This window comes from Chelmon rostratus, chromosome 19 (assembly GCF_017976325.1).
Source record: "Chelmon rostratus isolate fCheRos1 chromosome 19, fCheRos1.pri, whole genome shotgun sequence".
Classification (NCBI taxonomy): domain Eukaryota; kingdom Metazoa; phylum Chordata; class Actinopteri; order Chaetodontiformes; family Chaetodontidae; genus Chelmon; species Chelmon rostratus.
The window spans coordinates 15245827-15267328 of record NC_055676.1 but is presented as its reverse complement, the minus strand read 5'-3'; the positions used below and the strand labels follow the sequence as shown (position 1 = coordinate 15267328).

Below are 21502 nucleotides of genomic sequence, written 5' to 3'. Positions count from 1 at the left end.
TCATTTAAGTAACACAGAGAACAAGTACAGTAAAATTGTCTCTCCTTGCTGTAGCGTAGTATTCCATGTGCATTGCTTTGTTCAGGCTGCCTGGAGGAATGAGGTCAAAGCAAGTTCACAGAGTCAACGAGCAGAATATCAACTAGTCTCAGAAAACAAGGCACTATGTACGACTGTTGCTAATGCACTGTGGGATTTTAGCACTTCAACTTGTCAATTAGTCCAATTAGTCATTAAGCTCTTGTGATTTGCAAATGTGGATTAACTAGGTTAGACCTGTTGAGTGTCTACGGTTCAAGTGCACATTAATCTCAATTAAAATTACTGAGACAGATATGTTCTTTGTGCATGTGAATGATTACCTAAGATTTAAATTGTGGTTCATTGCCTAACTGAATTGAAAATAGAAGAAATAGTTTGTCGGATCGCACCTGTCCTGGTGGATAATGCAAATAATGTGCTCAAAACAGAGCCATCACACCAGTTCTGACAAGCTTTCACATTACCTTGCAGGCCTAGACTGTCACCTTCAAGACGGCTGTTTACCATATTTGTGACTTGCCTGCACAAAATCTGCAACAAGCAGTTTTTGTTGTGTCTTGCAAGTGCACTAACTTCCTGTGATGTGGAGGTACAGCATGTTCCTGAATCACAAAGTCCATTTTTGAGAGAGGAGATAGGCTTCACTTCAAACACTCCTTTCAACATTTTTTTAATATCAGGATTAGGACCAAATGTAACTGAAAATAGCTTGACCGGCTTTTCTCACTGAAGAGCGAATGGAAGAGGATGGAGCTTGTTTCTGCTCTCCTGTTGTGTGCCAATATTGCTTTTAATGCAACACATGACACACAAACACACACACAGAGCCGAAACAGAAAGTGACTGACAGGGTTGTACTCTGTGAACTTTTGTTTGCTATAGCAGCTTCGTAATTACTCTAAATGCTTTTGAGGCATTGTTGAAATCTAGCCTGTATGTGTGCTTTTCTTTTCTGCTGCTCCTCCTCTGCTCTTCCAATAGACTTTGTGTGGAGAGTTGATTTGACGGAATGATGACTCCTCTGAGTCTGTTCAGTACATTAAAGGATGTTGTGTCTACTCTTTGTTCCAGTCTATTTTTCTTTGCAAGCTACTAGTGGCGCAGTAGCCAAAGATGTGCCTCCATGTGAAGCTTTTGCTTTTTCTCATTTTCAGCTTTCATCCGACTAAACTTATTAATGATAACAAAGAACAAAATACATTTTAAACATGTGGGCACAAAATATGACGTGAAACATTATTTTAAAAATTTCTAAATCTCCAGGAGCTCCCAGTCAGGGGTTGTTAGGCAGATTATACAGTTCACAACACATGACGTCCACTGAGTTCAATGTAAATACACAAATGTCTTTTGTAATTGTGTCTGGCTCTGACTTTCAGTGCTTGGCCCAGACACCCACAACACACCCACAAAGGGGCTTTCACTTATTTTGGTTGATTGGACAGGACTGTGAGGGCATGTGCAGACTGATCTTTGATAGACTTATTTCAAGTAAAGATTTTAGCATGTCACAAAAACACAGAAATAATCATCTGGAATAATAATGATAGCTGAATTCAACTTGTTTTCCACTATTTTGGGTCCTGCTATAGACCATTTTCAAGGCAGATATCTTGGTATGTCAGCAGGAAACGGACAGGTGATTAATTTACAATACAGCGTTAAAACTGACTGCATTCCATTTGGCTGAGTTGATTCCAGGGTTCTGGTATTGTGCGTACTGGCAAACTGGGACACTTGATAGAACTGATCCATCGTTAATGAAATTTGTGTCACCAGTGCTTTTCCTGCTCTGAAAAATCAAAATGTCTGCCTTGAAAGGGTCTATTGTGTATGCTGGCTTACAAAGAATGTTTTCCATTCACCTGTTTCTCTGTGTTTACCGAATTGGCACATTAAAAAAAAAGTGGCATTTCAAAAAAAAAAAATATATATATATATATATATATATTGGCAAAAAAGTTTTCATGCTTGGCTGATGTGGACAAGTTTGTGAGAAGATGAAATCAGAATGCGACAAAGTGCAAACAAAACAGACTTAACAAATAAATCAAGAGGTACGTGAAGAATTTGATGTCACTTCCACTCCACTTAGCTTAAGAACAAACAGGGACAGACAAAAACATCAGGTGTGTGTGGACGGATGAGGACATGTTAATAATAGGTCCATTTCCCTTTACATCATAACAACAGCAATCACAGCGATTACAAAGGGCAGAAAAATGTAACATCTGAAGGTTCAGTCTAAATGGTTCAGTCTAAATTAAAGGGCCAGTGTGCAAAATTTGGGGGAATCTATTGGCAGATTATGGCAGAAATGGGATATAATATTCATAAGTAAGCTTTTCATTAGTGTATAACGTAAGAATTGTTGTGTTTTACTTACCTCAGAATGAGCTCTTTATATCTGCTGAGGGAGCAGGTCCTCTTCCACCGTGTGTGCCATGTTGCACCGCCATGTTTTTTGCAAATTTCGCGGCCACTGCAGGGTCTTCCACACACTTGGAATGGGAATGGTGTGGCGTTTTTTTTGTTTGCTGCTTTTTTTTGCCTTATTGTAATCATGCTGAATAAATAATAATGTTTTCTTTAAAAAAGTGAGAGGTATTCAGTTGGTTGCAATCTGAAACCTCACCACTAGATGCCACTAAATCCTACACACTGGTCCTTTCCTTTCAGGGTCCACTTTAGGTTGAATCCCGATTGAATACACCTAGAGATTACACAAGAATCAGGCCTCCTTCCACTGGCATTCAATATGGTGACAGGTGTTACTTGTTTCCAGCTGATATTGTAATGTCTCATATATGCACCAATCACTTGTGCATCTCTGGTAAAAAGTCAGAAAAACTGATAATGAAGTGGCTTAAATATATAGCTGTTCTTTCCACAGTATAAATTCATGTGCGACACATTTCAGATGTTGCAGGTTTGTGTCTGGACAGAAAACATTCTCACAAGTGTTGAAGTAGTAATTAAAAGCTCACAAGAGAGTCAAACCTTTGAACAAAAGGACTTACCCTCTTTATTTACACATTAATTACATCACCAGGTGTCATGTTATGGCATCCGTTGATTGACCCACAATTGAAAATAGGTAAACTATTTTTACTTAAATGGACTTGGTAGTATATTTAAATATGCATCAGTTTCATAAGTGGGGCTACAGACCATAAAATTTAGCACTGACCTTTAGCTGATAATAGGAGAATAATTTCCATATTAACACTGTAATCACACTGAAATTGCCTCCCTGAGGCATGCAAAAACTCACTTCTGTATTACTGTATTCTATTCGAGTATGTGAACAGATGCACGACAACAAATGGTGAATTATGTTGAAAAATTTGCATTATTTTTTCACAGTGGTGCATCTTGAAACCATAGCAACAGCTCAGGACGGCTTGGACTAATCCATCTGCAGATCTATAGATGAGAGAAAAAGCCCATTTGAACAGCTGAACCTTGGTGACTTGCTGCAACCTAAGAGGCGAAAGCACAAGACTATAATTACAATGTAAACACTGAGCCTGCTGTTCTCATCAATATCAGTGAAGCGACATGTGTTACACTGTGATGTGTCGCAGATCAGTTGCGTGTGCAGTGCAGGTGGAAAGTCAGCAAGGTTCTGCCAACATGTATGTAAATCTTGTTCTCTGGGGGTCTACTTTGTGGTTAAATTGTATTTATGTGCTTAGCCACATCACAATCTCATTGTAACCACACAGAAGGGTTGGCCTACACATCACACACATTTATATGGCACATAACAATTACTTTTTAATAGATAATAATGATACATCTAAAGAAAAGAAAGGAACGAAGCCAAGCAAAAATAGGTGGTATTTCCCTTGACGTTTGCTGCTCACCCTTCAAATAGGCCTGTGTGGAACTTAAATAAAAGGTGTATAACAGAAACAGGTCTCTCTCTCTCTCTCTCTCTCTCTCTCTCTCTCTGTGTATGTGTGTGTGTATATATATATATATATATATATGTAAGAGGCTTTAAATGTTACTGAGCCTGATTAAAAATGAATTTACCATGTCTGACAACAATCAAAGGATATTACTAATATAGGTGACTGATGTTCTACTGGAAATAGCTTGATGCCAGTTTAAACTGCTATGACTCATGAAATTAATGTCCTTTGTGGTGAAACCTTGGTTATTTTAGCCATCCTTTGTGTAAAAAACCTCATGTTACTCCACTTTGGAAAGTACAACTAGGCTACAAGATTTGCCCATCTAAAGGATATTTACAGAAAAAAGAGTTATTATTTTCATCCATTATGGTTATATCATCATTCTGTGGGTCAAATTTAGCCTTAATAGCAAATGTGTAATATTTGTTCTCTCCTTATTTAATATAATCATGCCCTACTCTGGATAACATGTGAATACAGTAGCTCACAAGAATTTTTCATTGTTCGCAGTGAGACAACATGGTTTGTTAGGTCACTACTGGTTGAAAGGAATAGTTTGACATTTTATTAAATATGCTTATTTGCTTCCTTGTCAAGAGTTAGATGGCAAGATTGACTTTCATGCTAAATATGTATGCTAACGAGTGGTTGCGTAGCTTAAAGAAGATAGCTTAGCTTAAAGACTGGAAGCAGTGGGGAAACGCTAGCTTGGCTCTGTCAAATAAAAAAAAAAAATCACCTATAAAACCAATCTGTCGATTCACTAATCAACATTCACTTATTTGTATCTCCTTTATTTAATAAACACTAAGAACAATGTTTAGGAATGACAAAATAGGTTTTTCTAGAGTCTCCTCTGGTTGCTTACTCCAGAATGATACTAAAATAGGTTGGAACCCATAAACCACAACATCCTTTTACAATTGGGTTTTTGTACAAATGAACATAAACAAATGACACAGAGTGTGTTCATTTTGGATGGATTTTTGCCTTTTGACAGTGAGGCTAGTTTCAAATCAAATCAAATCAAACTTTATTTATATAGCACTTTTCATCCATTTAAAATGCAACACAAAGTACTTTACACGATAAAAGAAAACAACAACAGAGAGAATAAAAGCATAATATGACAGACAATATCCCGCTTCCAGATATACACGCATGCGCTCACACACACACTCGCACAGCTTAGTGGTTTTTCCCTTCTTCCAGCTAAACTAGCTACGTTACAGCTAGCCGCCTTCTGGCTGTAGGTTAGCTACCTAGTAGCTAGCTTCATATTTACTTACAACTCTTACAACTATAAGAATGATATTTATCTTCTCAACTGTAGTACTAACTTTTTGGCAAGAAAGCTGGTAAGTGTGTTTCCCAAATGTTATTATAAGGGCAGATATATTGATACAAATTATATCTGAAGAATAATAGGGGCTATTATTACATATAAAACAAAATTAAGCGCTATAAAGTCTGAGTTGAGATTTAAACGTATTTTTAATATACTCTGTGTTGACCACATTAGACAATGCTCTGACAGGGGCACCATTTACAAGGAAAAGGGGAAAGAAAGGCCGGTGGGAGGGGTACAAAAGTAAATGTGCACCGCCCAGGAGGCACAAAAAGTTTGGAAAGTCCTGACATCGTTAGCGTTACATCGCTGAATGCAGCCACATGCTCTCCCTTGGATTATAAAGCCTGCCTTTCTCAAGAACGCCAACCTGTCTAAAAGGTAAGTTTATGAGTCGTCATTTTGTTTTCGTTTTCGTATTCTCTCAGGGATGTGCGGTCTCTTGTATTTCCCTGATAGCGCAGAGGGCTTGTAACTGTAACTCTTCCCTTAATCCTCGGCCGTTTTATGTCTTCTGACATGACTAGCCGATGCTAAGGTTAAATGACAGTAGAAAGTGCTAACAAGTGGACGTGAGTTATTGAGTTATGGTCAAAAAGGCGGATAGTCGTACGTATCGGCGTCTATTACTTCCATTATCATTATTTTAGCGGACCTAGTTGCCTGTTTCTCATATTGAGCCTGCGTTATTTAGTTTTCTAGTGCACTTCTTAGTCAGTAGTCGCTAGTTAAAGACGTTGTTCTCCAGTGAAATAACGTGACTTTTTGTTTTCCTCTGGAAGTGCACAAACAGTTTACACAGGCTCTTCCTTTCCCTCCATATGAATCATATAACAAGAGCAGTCTTCTTATCTGATCTCGGCATTGTGGTATTATTTAAAGAAAGCGATGCCGTGCTGCTTCCTGAAACAGTTGGCCAGAAGTTAACGTTGGTGACCACCAGATAACCCTGAGGTTCAGACCCTCATTGTGCACCAGGAAGACAGGCAGAAATATTGTGGGATTGTCTCAATAGGACAATCCTGTCATCCTGCTGAAGGAATTTAATACATTTCCCTCACTATTAGTGTTGAATAGGGTGTTTAAATGACCGATGATCCCTTTTGTTCTCAATTATTTTGCTGCTAGAATTTGACCAAGTAGCTTATAAGAGGTAAGCCGAATGTTCAATATTCATGTTAACCATCAACGCTTATGTATAATCAGCATCAGAGAATGTCTTTGTGTTATAAACTTTTCATGACAAAGGCTTGGATGACAGGAAATAGCTTTGCATACAGACTTTAACACATGAGAGTGACAGGCATTAGATTGGCAACTGATCACATCCTTATCAACTATCGCATCCCCTCATTGATTCCCGCCTTCTTTTTTTTCCTGACCTCTCGACCTTTGAAGACTGGAACTGCCCGCTCTTTTGCTGTCACAGTCATTGCTGCTCTGCCGCCGGACAAGGACACATCAACCTTCAACACTTCACACCCCAGAGATCCAAGCGCAGCTTCCACCAACACCTCAAAGTTAACAGAGATGGAGGGTCACATGGCGCGGTTTGCCCTGCTTCTGTGCATCACTGTTGCAGCCTCTGGTAAGTCTGCCAGCTGATATTCAATATTTTCAGGATTTAGATCTTTTGTTTGATTTCCTGCTAAAAAATGCATTTTGAGTGTTGACAGTAGGCCACAGGGCGCATTTCCTAACCCTTCAAAGGCAGATATTAATCTTGTCCTGTCTTCTGTTCTGAGATCATTTCATTCTCAAGACATAAAAGAATATTATGTGCTCTGTTTTTATTTTTCTTGCACCTTAAATCAGGATTTTACAACCGGTCTGTGAAGAGAGGTTACGTGCAAAATTGCTGTTGTGAAGTCTTTTGGCTCGAACGGTGGTTTGTCCTTACAGCAAATCAAACATCATACATCATGCAATATTTTAATAGAGTAGGGAGATAAATACACAAGAGCTAAGTTCAAAACATATGTAAGTCCAAATAGCATTCAGACTATTAAACCACTGAGTCATCTGGGGAAGCATTTGTTTGTGTTCTTCAGGTTTTAGTGAGAAAGAATATTTCACTGAAAGACAATCCAGGCACAAGAAACAAGAAAAACATGTGGGGCGCTCATTGATTTTGTGTTATCCTTCGCTGTCGGCCCCCTCTAACACTCCCTCCACCGACTGCCTGTGGCTGCCCATATCAAATTCAAACCTGTAATCCATACAAGGTGGCAAAGGGAGCTGAAACCCTCTCTACACCCTCAGGCCATAATCCAGCCTCACACTCCTACCAGTGCTCTGCATTGCTCTTTCAGGGTGTTTGGACTCACTTCCCTGCAGCAAACTGGCATTTTCAGTGGCCGCATGGTTTTCAATTAATGAAACAATGCTAAATTATTTATTATTTAATGATTGTTCTGTTTTTGTGCACATATCTTCATTATAATGTTCCAAATGTTCTGATCTGATGAACGAATATCAGTATCAAAATATGTTTGGCAGTTTTTGGTAAAATATATTTTTTTCCAGGTAGAAGGTACAGTTTCAAGTCTGCTAGAGATCAGCTGGTCTTTTCAACCGTATGAATATGGTTGTTATACTTTATAGAACTGAACTGAGCCCACTGTCAGAGAGTGTGACATTATAACATCTTAAAACTCTGTGAAAAGCATCATTTTGATAGCAGAGTGTGAATGTAAAGCACAATTTCCCTCAGACTCTAAATACCAAAAAAGAAAGCATAATGCATCCTGCTGTTATGTAACACAGTTTGAACATGAACTATCAGCAAAATAAGGTTGTCTGAATTCATTTTTAAGTGCTGCGCTTGAAGGTGAAACAAACACTCAAGAACCAGCAGTTTTCTTACTCTGTGTCTGCAAAACACATATCAGAAAAATAAACTGGCATTTCCAACTTGCTTCTTAAATAAGGCAAAATGACTCTGGCAAACATACATCAATGTTAAGCGTATGCACCAGAAAAACAAGCCTGTTCACTGAATCTGGCTTCAGTGCTGGTCGACTGTATGACAAATCACAATATTGCCACAAGTGCTAAACACCCTCTCGGCAGGAGTGCTGGTGGCAGGGATACAGAGGTATTTTTTGGCCAACTGGCAGACTTGTGGAGAGTTGACCTCACGTAGCTTCCACCGCAGGGGACCAGTCTCACTGTCTGCTGGTGGAGTCTGTAAGGAGCTGTTCAGCTCAGCCTTAATTGCCCCTGTGACACATAGTCTGGAATTTGCTATCATTTTTCTTTTCTTTATTGAAAGAGGTTGCAAGGATTTTCTTTTTCTCTTCCTCTTATTTTTGCATCTGCTCTAGCAGCTTTAGGAGAAGACCCAGAGGGAGCTGCGACACTGTTCTCAGACAGCAGGAGTACTATGACCCTGTGTACCGAATGTTGAAGCATTAATCAAAACATTGGTGTGACATGTATGAGTTCCTCTATCTCAGGCATTGTTTATTCGTCATTATATAGTCCAGGATTGTCATATTAATTTGTCATTTTCTCTGACGTTGTCTCCTGGGCTTTGTACTGTGGCGTCATTGAACAAGTGTAGCACAAACATCGGGTGTGACACGCCAAGGCCAACAATATACTCCATACCAAATCAAATTTGCACATTCCCAGACTGAATAAGGTGCTGCGAAATAAAACATCAGCCATATATTCACTGTGATTTGAGGTCGGTTTGTTTAATAGCATTCTTGCCAGCTGCATGCCACTGTGGGAGCAGACACTGTGTGAAAGTTCCTCGAAAGAAAAGTAAACACAGAAAAAGTAAATCAGAAATTGCCTGAAGCTTGCAACAAATCACAAGGCACCCTTTGCCAGTTGCTGGTGATGGTATATTGTGTTTTACTTGAGCTGAGTTTTACTTTAGCTTTGTTGAAACTTTTTATGTTTGACCTTCTGTCAACTCCTTGATATCTGGCTCAATCAATCCTTTTGTAATGCCTGAAACATAATTTGAATGTACAGCAGCTGTTACATAATGTAACCCAAACACTCCTTGGCCAGATGTACTGTAGAGATATCATAATACATAATATATGATAGATAACCTTGCTAAAGCCAGAGCACGGTGTCTGAGACTCATATACTTGCTTATCCACTTCATTTCCTGAAATTGGAAACTTAATTCTTACTTAGAGCACCCCTCTGGCCTGTGTCATGCATTTATTAGTTTTTGGATAGATGCCGTATGGTGACTGGCTGATTAATGGAGGAGTTGGTGTTGTGCAGTTTCAACACTATATCATTACTTGTCAGTAGTTTGTCAGTAATAGAATATTTCCATTCCAACAGATGGAAATATCAGTGCTGTTGCAGCCCCACACACATACCCTCAAAAACAATCTTAGCAATCCTGCAAAATTTAAACACTCTAGGGTTGATGGTAAATACTAGATGGTTCAGAGCCTTCAGAGTGGTTATGTTGTTATGCCCACCAGATTCAAGGGCTCAAGTTCAAACACTCACTCTCTGTCCTTGCTTTCACCTTACACCTTGATTATTATAATTCTCTACATGTTGGGATCATTCAGGTCTTCCTTTCATGTTTACAGCTCATCTGTAATCTCTGGACAGGCTTCTGTCAGGCTCCAGTAAAACAGACAACATTACACCAGTCTTGGTTTCACTACGCTGACTCCCTGTGAGGTTAATTATGTTTAAAATTTTGCTGTTTGTTTTCAAGGCCTTACATGGTCCAGCCTACGGGTTTGTTCTGAGCACCTGTGTGCCACAATTCATCGAAATCCCTTTTGTCATTTAACTGGGTATTTGGTTGTGCCAAGATCATATAGGCGGTGATGCCTTTGCAATAGTGGAATTCATTCTTTTGTCTCCTTTTATCACACCTTTCCTGCCAGGTAAACACCCATGTTTTACAGACCATACACCCTCAATGTATTATGCACAGGCTTTCTGTTATAAATTTGTCGTCTCCAAGTCCAAGCTGAGAAAATCACACATTATATATATTATTTTGCTATATGTATGACACTATTCAACAGTTTTTACCGGCTAATTAGTAGGGGTGTACCGAATGCCTTTATCATCATTATTATTATTTTTTTTTCATTTGAAGCTTCTTTTGAAGGGTTTGAATGAAGTTTCAAATGTCTGTCGTCCTATATCATAATGACATCACCCAAGCTCTTTGACAAATAAAATTTCACAGTTTTGTCAACATATACATACATATAGATATACTTCTGTGTATGTAGTTAGAGCGCTGATGCACACTGTAGCCTTGCTCAATGTCCCACCCAAAGCACTACCTGATTGGTGACATTACTTGAATGGCTACTGTGCCACTGAACGCATAGAGCTGTATTTCAAAGGTGAGAAAAAAACTCCACAATCTCATGAGTTATAGAATGTGAATTTAGAATTCGGATGTCAACCTTATGAATGAAGCTTCGAACTGTTCGGTGCAGCCTCACTAATTAGTGCTGAATATCAGTGAACTGATTTTCAAGTAAAGTCAGTGGGGTGCCCCTTCAAGACTTTTAAAACCTAGAGTTTTAGCATATATGTATTTTCCGTAGCTAGCGTTCCCAGACTGATGGGCCTTTGAAGGAGTTCAAAATGTTCTCAGACTCTGTCTGCCTAGTTGTTTATGACATGGGAGATAGCTGTATCGCAGTTCCATATGAGAGATTTTCAAATGTTTATATCCAGACCACTTTATAATGGCAAGTATAATAACGGCTACCACTTAAACTGACTGAAGCAGTTGGATGCATTAACAATTATCTATGTGTCTGGCTGCAGTCTTTGTATTTAGCGATTTTATCCACTGCATGCTTGGCATTTCCTGGCAGGGAAGTAGTGTTGAATATGCCCCCTGCTGCAGCAACTTTCCCAGTGGGAGCCAGGCATCGCGATGTTAACTGCCAGACCTCCTGCTGCATTTCTGCCTACCCCAGAGTCTCCCTCCACGGGCTGAAGGAAAAGCACAAAAGTGATTAGCGAGCCGCTGGAGAAGGTGGGAGGGCTGTCTGCAAATGAATCTTAAAGAGGGAAAGAGAGCGAGACAGACAGACAGACAGACAGAGATAACAGAATTCATAAAGACTGATTCATGGAGACAGTGAGGGAGTGGGGGGTCAAATTTATGTGACTGTCAAAGAGCAGATAAGTGGTTCAGAGGGAAGATGTGGGGAAAGAAGTAAATAGGGGATTAAAAAAACAGAGAGATAGGAATAAGGACAAGACAGAGATAAAGACGGGGAGATTTGGAGATCTGGTTACATTATAAGTTAGAAAAAGTGCAAATAACAGACCTAGTAATTGCACAAAAGAGAAAGAACAACAATTTTAACTAACAAAGTTGTTAGTAGACAAAAATGGGTGTCAGGGATTTAAAAAGAGGGAAAAGAAGGTTTTCTCGGAAAGCATGCTCTAGTAGAATAAGCCCAAAGGGGGAAAAAAAAGAGAGAAAAAACGTCATGTTAAAAATGGCGTTGAGAGTCAAAACAGTCCACTTCCCCTGTTTTACTGTAGTGAGCCAGCTCTGCCTGCAGTCAGACTGGGTGGCAGGGAGACGCGACCACTTGTCGCTGCCTCAGACCGATTTCAATCTCCTACAATGTTATGCCCCTCCCAAATAACAATCCATTTCTGACTGCCTTGCTTTTCCTCTGTTTGAATACAGAATGCAGTGTGAGAGAGCCTCACCAACGTGCGTTCCTCTCTGTTGTTTGTTCCCACATGGTTTTCAGTAGCTAACCCTTGACTGTTTATCAAGCTGGGTCTAGCATGCACTGTGGCAAATACATAATGATATTTGTGGGATCCTAAAAGACTAAAAAATATAGCTACTTTTGGGTGAAAATCTCAAAGCCGTAACCCTTTTAGACCATAGCCACATATAGTGTTTGATCTTGCCTCTATGTTACGTAACTGGGGCCCCCTTATTCTAAATGGAACTCCAGCATTGCTTTAATAGTCAAGTATAATTCAAAGTTTTAAGTCCAGGAAGAGTTAAGTGAGTTTGGAGAGTTTAGTAATCTATAATTTTCATTATTATAAATCAGATTTCAGATTATGGCTGCTTGCTGCATCTTGTCTGAGTTTCTCCAAACCATCATCACTGTGTGACTGCAATTTCTTGCGCCCTCCAGCCCTGTGCTTTTCATTATGCAGTTGCATGAGCACTGAATGGCTCATTAGTTGTGGGCGAGATAAACGCCTCGTCAGCATGGCGACCACTTGTACTCATTTCAATGTGCCTGCTGTCTGCGCAGATAAGGCATGGCATTATGTACTCTTATCTTTAGGTTTGTCTGCCAGTGGTCAACCCTGGGCCCTCCACAAACGCAGGAAATGTACCTGCATATTTGGTCAGAATTTGGAGGGAAAACTATTGGTGGGTCAGTAACACACCTATGAGTTTAAGTCAAGGATGCTCAGAGCAGGGTTGAAGAAATTCTGGGAAGGCTTCCAATCTCTGGCAAAACAAAGTATTTTACATCATATGTCTTAATTTTACTAAAACTTTATTCACCAGTGACTTTAATTAATTAGGGTACTGTTATGCAGGGCAGAATCAGCCACTTAATCTGTCCCTGGCAGAGTAGCTATGAACAAAATGTTCTCAGCTGAAATGTTCTAAAATGCTTCATGTCATGTTTGTGCACGAACGAAGAGGCTTTGCTTTGAACATTTCTCTTGGCCTAAAGGAAATGCCACCAAAACCTGTAACAGTAAATGTTAATGCAATTACTTAGCAAGAGAACATAATATCTTTCTGCATCGGCCTAACCTGATATCTAAAATGGTCAGTGCTGTGCAGTGTGCAGTTCAGTGTTGTATAATGGAAGAACCTCTTGATTCAAGCACTGGGTGGGTAGTTTTCCTGTTGATTCAGGTGCCACACCGGTCAATCTGTATTTAGAGAGCTGAAATCTCTCTCTGATGTCTGACTATGTGTGTGCGTGTGCAGTATGTGTGTATGTTTGATGTGATGAGAGAATCCTCACTGGATTTGGACACTGGATTTTTCATTTTGCTCGTATTTCTGTGATATGTCAGAAAGCAGAATATGTGACTCAAAGAAAAAGCCTTGAGACATCTGACAGATTATTTTAATCTGCTCATAGACTGTAACTACAACAAATCCAACAGTCAAACTCATGATACTTAATAATCTTTTCACAGACGCTGGAGGGAATAAAGTTACACTTGTCAAACAACTCTCCCCAGTCCAGACACTTCCATTAGTTAAATAATGAAAATGAAATCATGAACCTGAAGGCATTTCATAGATCTCTCTATGAGATCATTCAAATACCTTTATGCTCTTAGGGGCACAGTAAGTTTTTGTGACCATATAAATTCATTGTATTTGCATTTGCATTCGTCGTCTTTGAACTTGTGAGAAAATCTACATGTTGTGCTTTTCAAGTTGATAATTGTAGAAAATAGGCTTCCTTTGCTGTCAGTGTCAACAAACTTACATCATAAGAAAGCAATATTAGACCGTTTTTCTGGTGCGGGAGTATTAAAAGAGCTGTCAAGCGATGTGGGAGTGATAGCTTCGATCCCATACATTGCATTTTTGATGGTTTGCCAAGTCTTTCGTTTACACTTGGGTCATGTACCTTTGACGTCACTCACTTTAAAGATGTTGAAAAAAATAACCGAGCCTTCATTAGTATGCCTCCCTTGTATCGGAAAACATTAATATTTACTGGCAAAAATTAGTCAAGAAAAACGGGCTAATCTCTGTTGGTTCTACACGAAGCATATGTTGTGCAAAGCTACATTAATCTTGAATGATTAGGAGCAGCCACTGTGCAATGAATCTCTAACGCTTCAATCTGCTGTGGTTGCTCGCAGTTAGCATGAAACTTGCTAAATTAGTCTGTCTATCCACCAATTAACACTCAGATGATTAATTGTGTTTTCCTAGTGCCCTGTCAGTGTATTGAAGAAAAACCAACCTCAGAAGTGAATGGAGAAGATGCACTATACCCAGTAACTGATGGTATCTGGACTATAACGGATCACCTGAGAGCATACATGAGCATCAACGTAAAATCACAGTATATTTTTCACGCCTGCAGCTTCTGCGTGCTTACAAAGAACCTTAATCCATACAGTCAAGTGTATCTGCATCAGAGAATATGGAATGGCTAATTACTAGCAGCGGGACGGGACATACAGTGAGGGACGCAGGAAGTGAGCCATAGACCTTCGATACGCCACTGTTGGACTTGTTGTTCAGTCGGCTTCCGACAACGATGAGACGACGGACGAATGGCTCCCAGAGGTGTAAACAGAGCTAGTGTGAAGACAGGCTGTCTCCAGACCCGCTATCACATCCTCAGTTCCTCTCCAGCAAACATAGGACGCGGGACTTGGCACACAGGCACACATATGAAAAGTCACAAGCCATTAATCTGACAAGGCTAATCAGCAAAAATTTTTTTGATAGAATTTCAGGACTTCGGGAGAGGGATGGTCAGGAAGCTTGTGTGTTGTATGGAGTGTGTAATGTGTAGTATGCAGGGGTGAGAGGCCAGGGGACAGTGCAGGCCCCTGCAGAGCACTGATAAGAGCTTGTTTACCTTCCTGTGGATGGTCAGGCCTCAATCTGCAGTTGCGGAAACGCCGGGACAATAGGTGTGTGTGTGTGTGTGTGTGTGTGTGTATGTGGCGTCCAAAGAGAGACTTGGGCCAGCCTTGAAGCTCCCCTTTTCCCTCTCCGACTAACTCTGATAGGACCGCTGACCCCTCCCTCCCCCTTCCCCATCATGACTCCGTCGTCCGACCCTGGACACAAACAGTTTACTCTACCCCGAGGGACCAAGGGAGACAGTCGGTCTTGACGTTGTCTCCTGTCAGGGTTTCCCCCTCTGCCGCTTCTTTCAAATGCTGTCATGCACTGTAGCTTCAAGTTCTATAAGTCTTCCTTTTGCATCTAAACTCTAGGCAAGTAGCTGATGCTTTTTTGCACAGTGACTTACAATGAGGGAGGTCATGAAAGACAGGGCATGAAATCAAGCCAGCCAACTTTCTCGCCCGAGGTGAGTGAAAAGGCAGCTAGTTATTGGGCTGCAGGTACTCAATCCCTTGAATCTAAATCAACATTTAGCTAAGGTGTGATAGTAATTTAAAATTTCAAGGGCTCGCCACTGCCTGTCAGTACTTTGCAATGTTGGCGCAGCACAGATGCTGAAAGTTGAGGCAACAGTGTTGCAGACAGGCAGGCACCCCTTGAGATCTTTAATTTACTGGCAGGAGTAGCTAGCTAACGTAAACAGGTCTGGCAGTAGCACTAAGAACAAATCTCATCCATCACTTCCACCAAATACATTTGCACAACACTGCCAGTATGGAAAATATAACCTCAGCAAATCTCAGCATAAGTGTGTTTGTTCAAGGAAACATTTATCTGAATCCATCAAATCAAATTTCATAGTACTTTGATTTTTTAGAAGCTTATTGAGGAATTGCCCTTTTTCCAAGAAGTGACTTCTGATTATTACCCTTATTACCAGAGTTCTTTCATTTCTTAATTTAGGGACTGTCATTTTTATTTCTGCTAACTCGTGAGATACTGACACTCCGGAATATGTTCAAAACAAGAAGTGATAATCTAGTCAGTCAGATATACAGGAACTGTGATTCTACATGAAGGTACTTCTGCTTTTTGTGCAGTTATGGACAGTCAGGAGCCACAGTGTACCATTTCCAGGACCTATCATATGACTTCTCAATTATTTTTGTCTTTCTTATCGCTCATGTAAATGAGTGAAGCTACACCAATTTCACCTCCTCTGTTCTGTCATCACTCCACTCCCAGCCACTCCAGGTTTTCTACTTGCGGCTGTCCATTTTCTCTCCGCTCACCCTAAAGATAAAAGTCATTCCACTTTGCTCCATACGATGTGTTGAAACAGATTCATTCTTTCTTATCACCATAATGTTAACATAGTGTGTATGTCGTGATTGCTATCCGAAAGTTTGATTATGGGCTGTTAGCATAATGTAATGCTTGTGGGATGGTGCTGTGAGTGCACTGCTCACGTACCTTGCATTACTTTTTGGCCTTACTAATGCTCCTATGGGCGCCCACATTATGGAAACTTATTTCTGTAGGACTTTTCTAACAATATAATGTCATCTGGTCCACCCAACTTTGAAATACATGTGTTCTTTTTTGCATTCAGCAAACTTTGTGATGATTGAATTTAACTGCTGTTTAGTTTAAAGACATCTGACAGAGAGCATCAGAAGAAGGAGACATACAGGATGCCAGCACTGTGTAGGCCTACTTTGATCCCTAATGATGATAAATTACCTCAAAGTCTCTAGTCATACCCAAGCACAGCTTCTGGCCTCGATACAGCTATGGTGCGTAATTATGGACAGTGAAACTTCGTTTAACAATTTCAGGTTGGCAACCTGAGCTAATGACGTTTTTACAGTTTGTTAATGTAAACCTTTTAACAATGGTGAGAACACATTGATACACACATAGAGAGCCATTTATTTTGATGTTGTTCAGACTCTGTCCAGCAAACTAAGTGACCGTAATCGACACAACAATATTAAATGCTATGTACAGTTCAATGTGTCAGGCTCATCTCTATATTGGACACTACTTTATTGAGCTGAGCTCTTGGTTGTGAGGCTAAGCTCAACATTCATAAGACTCAGCCACACGTCAGATTCTGCTGCACAAAGTTCATACTTTTGAGTGACTGATGGAAGCAGAATCTAGTTAATGTCAAGCTAATCCTGAGATGCCCTAAAATGGTCACAGTAGTGATGCTGTCTTAATGGTATCATGCACAATTGAACACATGCGGAAAACGGATGTCTGTGATTTGGTGAACTACGTAGTCTCCTATCTTTTCCTGGAATGCCCTGGTGGGTTAGGAAAGAAAGAGCAGACAGACTCTGGACACTTCCACTCCTTGTTAGTTGTGGCTCCAGGGTGCTGCAGACAGCCAGAACTGCTGAGGGCAGTTTAAAGTGTTTCATATTGTAAGCTGCTCATGGCTCCCAGGTATTGGCACAGTTGACAAAAATGGGCTTTCTCCTAAAGGTTGCTTCACTGATAACAAAATGGCCAATATTGATTTTGGCTGCACACGTAGTCTCAATTTTATAAGCCTTTGATCAGTTTGCTATAATATTTTGCATACGTTTTTTAGTTAAATAAACATGCCTATTAAGTTTGGTAATTTGGCCATATAGTATTGTTAATATGGTAATAAGCAGCACTGTATTCAGGCATACAAATGAATTGATAACAACTTAATGTGAGGTGTGCTACTGAGATGGAATTTACATTAAGAATTAAAAAAAACCTTAAAATCAAATGTGTTTACATGCACTTTTCATGAATTGAGGCCATTTTCTGTCCTCCCTAATGTCCACTAATGTTTTCTGTTTTCATCTCCCCCTCATACCTAACATCTAAATGGAAATCACGAACATCCATAAACATGTCTTCTCATGGAATGGGAAATGCAGGGGACTGATATAAGTAGATAAAGAGGACAGGGAATGGAATGGTTCTTCTATACCTCATTTACCAGCAGACCGCTTAGCGAGGCCATTGGCATTTCCGGGGTCAAGAGGGCAAAATGAATGTTCTTCATATCCTATGGTGACTCGTAAAAAGGAGACCAGTGACACATGCCTGTATGCACACACTCACATACACACACACTCAGTCTTACACACTCAGTGTGATTTATATCAAGACCTCTCGGGCGACAGTCATGGGCCGTTGACTCTGTCACAGCAGAACAAGAGAGAAACAACTTTATGGATGTGGATATTGAGCAACAGACATTAACAGAGAGGGCCAAAATAACAGGAAACCAGCCTTGGCCTCTGTGGTGAGGGAGGAAAAAAGAGATGGCAAAGAAGCATGGATGGCTCTCCATCTTGATTTGCAAGAAAAGCTGCAGTCCAAAGCCGAGCAGACCAAAACACAGCGAAGAATGTTGCACCTAAAAAAAAAAGTGTCCTTGATTTGACACAAACAAAAGATAAAAGGAGAAGAAAAATGTAATCAGTTAACATCATGTGAGATATGTGTGACAAGCTAATGCTGTATTCACATGGATCAGGCAGATGATAGACGGCACACTGGATATCATTTTAGTGGACGAGAGCAGGACGGGTTAGGTTCTAAAAATGGTCAAATTAAAATGATATCTCATCTGTACCCCTTCCTCCATCAGTGATAGTGTGGGTCAGATATGTTATGAGCAAATAAATGAATTGAACAAATGAAATAAGAGTCCATAATACAGACCAGATTTCATTGTGGGGACAACAAAAGCATAAGACAGAGCTAATTATGTAACACGTTCGAGCTCCCTCTTTGGTTTTGTAGTTGTTTTTCATTGCATTCATCACTTTCTATCCCATTTTATCTCCGTCTCTGTCCATTCTCCTCCACCACTGGTGATGACATTGCCTCAACCAAGGTCTTTGATTAGTGCCGCTTCTAAATAAGGCACATCCTGTTGACCTTCCAAACTTTGCAATTTCCTATTAACTCTTTCCTCTCTGTTCCTCTTTCTTTCTCATCTCACTTGTTTTACACCACATCTCCTCTCTGAGGGATTGCGTCCTGCTGGGTAAACAGACCAAATACATCATAAAAGTCAGTGGAGCGCTATGTCATGCAGCATTTGCTCACTAAATTAGTTGTTTCGGTTATGATATTGCACTTGCTCGCTTATATGCTTCAGCACCAGCTGTTTTGGGGGTGATTGAGAGATGCATGGTGGATGCTTAGAGGTTGCTTATATTTATCTTACTCTAGATAGGCTTATCTAATATTTAGGCGCAACACAGAGTAGTTCTGACGGCTTCCATGAGAGATGGGTGGCTTTAAGGCTTTGTCCTGTGGAGTAAATCCAGATTAGAGACCATGTCATCCATGGTGCTTGCCACCAAGCCTGCAGTCCCACAGGATGCCAAGTCAGACCCATTCAACTCTTATCAGCAGAAGGTGGGAGATGGGCCAGGAAAAAGATACCTGATTGAGTTGGAAAAGACATCTGACCCTCTACGCTGCATTCTTCACTGTTCTTCTTGAGGAAAGAGGAAGTTTGCTGGAGAATATTTTGTCCCTGCCAACTTTAGACAGGTTAGAGTGAACACGCGCATGCTCACTCTAATCTAACACAATAGAACACACACGCACACTCATAGCCCAGGTCAAATACCAGGCATTTACACCCCACCTCATCCATGACCGCACAGCCTCGGCTCGATTAATTCAGCCTCCAGAGACACCGATCCCCAGGTTAAACAGCAGACTCGTAGTAGAGAGCAGAACTCGCGGGCTTGATGGATGACTGCAGACCGGTCTCCTGACACGTCTGATAAACTTGAACCGGCAGATTCGTTTTTAAGCAATGCAGTCCTACCCACACATTTAACATCCATAGTCTGAGAGCAGCGAAAAGCTTTCAGAATGACTAATAACAAATTTAGCCCCTTTCAGATAAGAAATCTGTAACATTGCTGGATTCATCTATAATATAGGTCTTCATTCATGTGCTGCTGATGTCCAAATATGACAGGTTTGTTGTGGATAGAGCCATAATCTCACACCACGCTGTATTTGACACATAGGACGAGATAATGCAGCGGTGTAATGTCGGAGGCAATTATTTAGTGCAACTTGATTACATGCTGCTGACACTACTTAACCATTTGTACTTGATTTCTTTCAGCCTCACGTCAGACATGTGATCCAAAGGAGGTTGATGCCAACCCATGGATCTACATGAGTGAGATGCTAATTGGCTGTTGGACCAGCTTCATCGGCGAGGACAAAACAGAGGTCCACATCCTTAGCCTCAACTTTGCAGACACGGTAAGCATGCAAATGAGACGGTGAGCAGCTAGTGCTAATTATGTAAATGTGAAGTGAAAAATCTGCTTGACAGGGTAAAATGTAAGACACCATGCTAGGAAAAATGCAATATTATAATTGAAAAAACTCACCTTACTAGTTACTTAACATAATTAGTAGCAGTAATATTCAACGGGTAAATGAAGCCTTCTCAGCACACCACATTGTATTAAAATAAACTCCAACAGAACACTGTGAATACAACTTGTCATTTAAATCCAATAATATGGCCTGTCATGGGTATGTTATCATCTGCTAATTAATCATCTTTGTAAGTGGACAGTGCAATATGTCAAGTCCAGCCTCACCTAAGAAGCGGCGTGCCAGTCCATGCATTGCACACACGCTCACCTTGCATGCATTTTAAACCTTTCAGATAATAGAACATGTCACTCATTGTTTCAAACGCAAGGAATCCGCTTGAATTCAATCTTTCTTTTATGTACACAGCTGAAGGCTCTGTCAGATTGGATGCAATATGTCTCAGCATTCAAATCTAGCAAAGCCAACAATGAATGCTGATTTATGCAAAAGAGATTAAATACATCACTTAGGTGGGAGCGTTTTTTTTTCTCCCAGTTGTGAGAATGTGGTTGATTATGCTCAAGACATGACAAAGTTACCAACGTCAAATACGCGAATTTCACTAAACGTTGTTATACCTTTAAAGTAGATTACAGGAATTGTCATATTTTCAGCAGAGCAGGGACAGGCGAACAAAAATGGCTTTTTTCACAAGAGATATTTTGACTTTGACAGTGGTGAAAGGGCAGGAATAAATAATAAAATGAAAGATGGCTGATTCCATTTAGCTGCTTTGGTTTCAGGGTCCTGGGTTTTGGTCAATAGTGAAAAAAAAATTAAGTCCTATGTCTTTTCCAAAATACTTTTCCTTGACCTCTATAGAAAATGTCATGAGGCCTGAGGAAAGATGTAAAGAGAATTCATAAGGACCTAGGAAATGCTAACTGCGGGTTAAGGTTCCTTAGCATTTAAAGAATTCTACCAGCTAAAAGAGACTATTGCAGCCCTTGTATTGTGCATACTGTCGCACTATCACACTGTATTGGCTTCAGTCAATGTTATTAGTTAAACCTGTGATTTTCTCACTGTGACAAGTCAGAATGTCTTCTGTGGAAAAGTATTTGGCTGGAATGCTAAGACAACATGATTAACCTGGCAGAGACTGACTGATAGTTCTCCTCTGTGTACTGAGGCTAATTGCAAACAAGGAGCAGCTGGGTAGGCAGGTGAGAGGGTCATGTGAGGAGCTGA

At 40.3% G+C, this 21502-nt stretch overlaps 1 protein-coding gene across 1 annotated transcript in view; it reads left to right on the top strand.

Annotated features, from left to right (window-relative positions):
* The first annotated feature begins 5591 nt into the window (after positions 1-5591).
* eng (endoglin) overlaps positions 5592-21502 on the top strand; it is a 39495-nt gene continuing 23584 nt past the window's right edge. Inside the window, exons 1-3 of the mRNA XM_041960648.1 lie at positions 5592-5694; positions 6712-6901; positions 20046-20188. Of these exons, the coding sequence (XP_041816582.1) occupies positions 6844-6901; positions 20046-20188 (201 nt within the window). The 5' untranslated portion in view covers positions 5592-5694; positions 6712-6843. The remainder of the gene's footprint in view (positions 5695-6711; positions 6902-20045; positions 20189-21502) is intronic.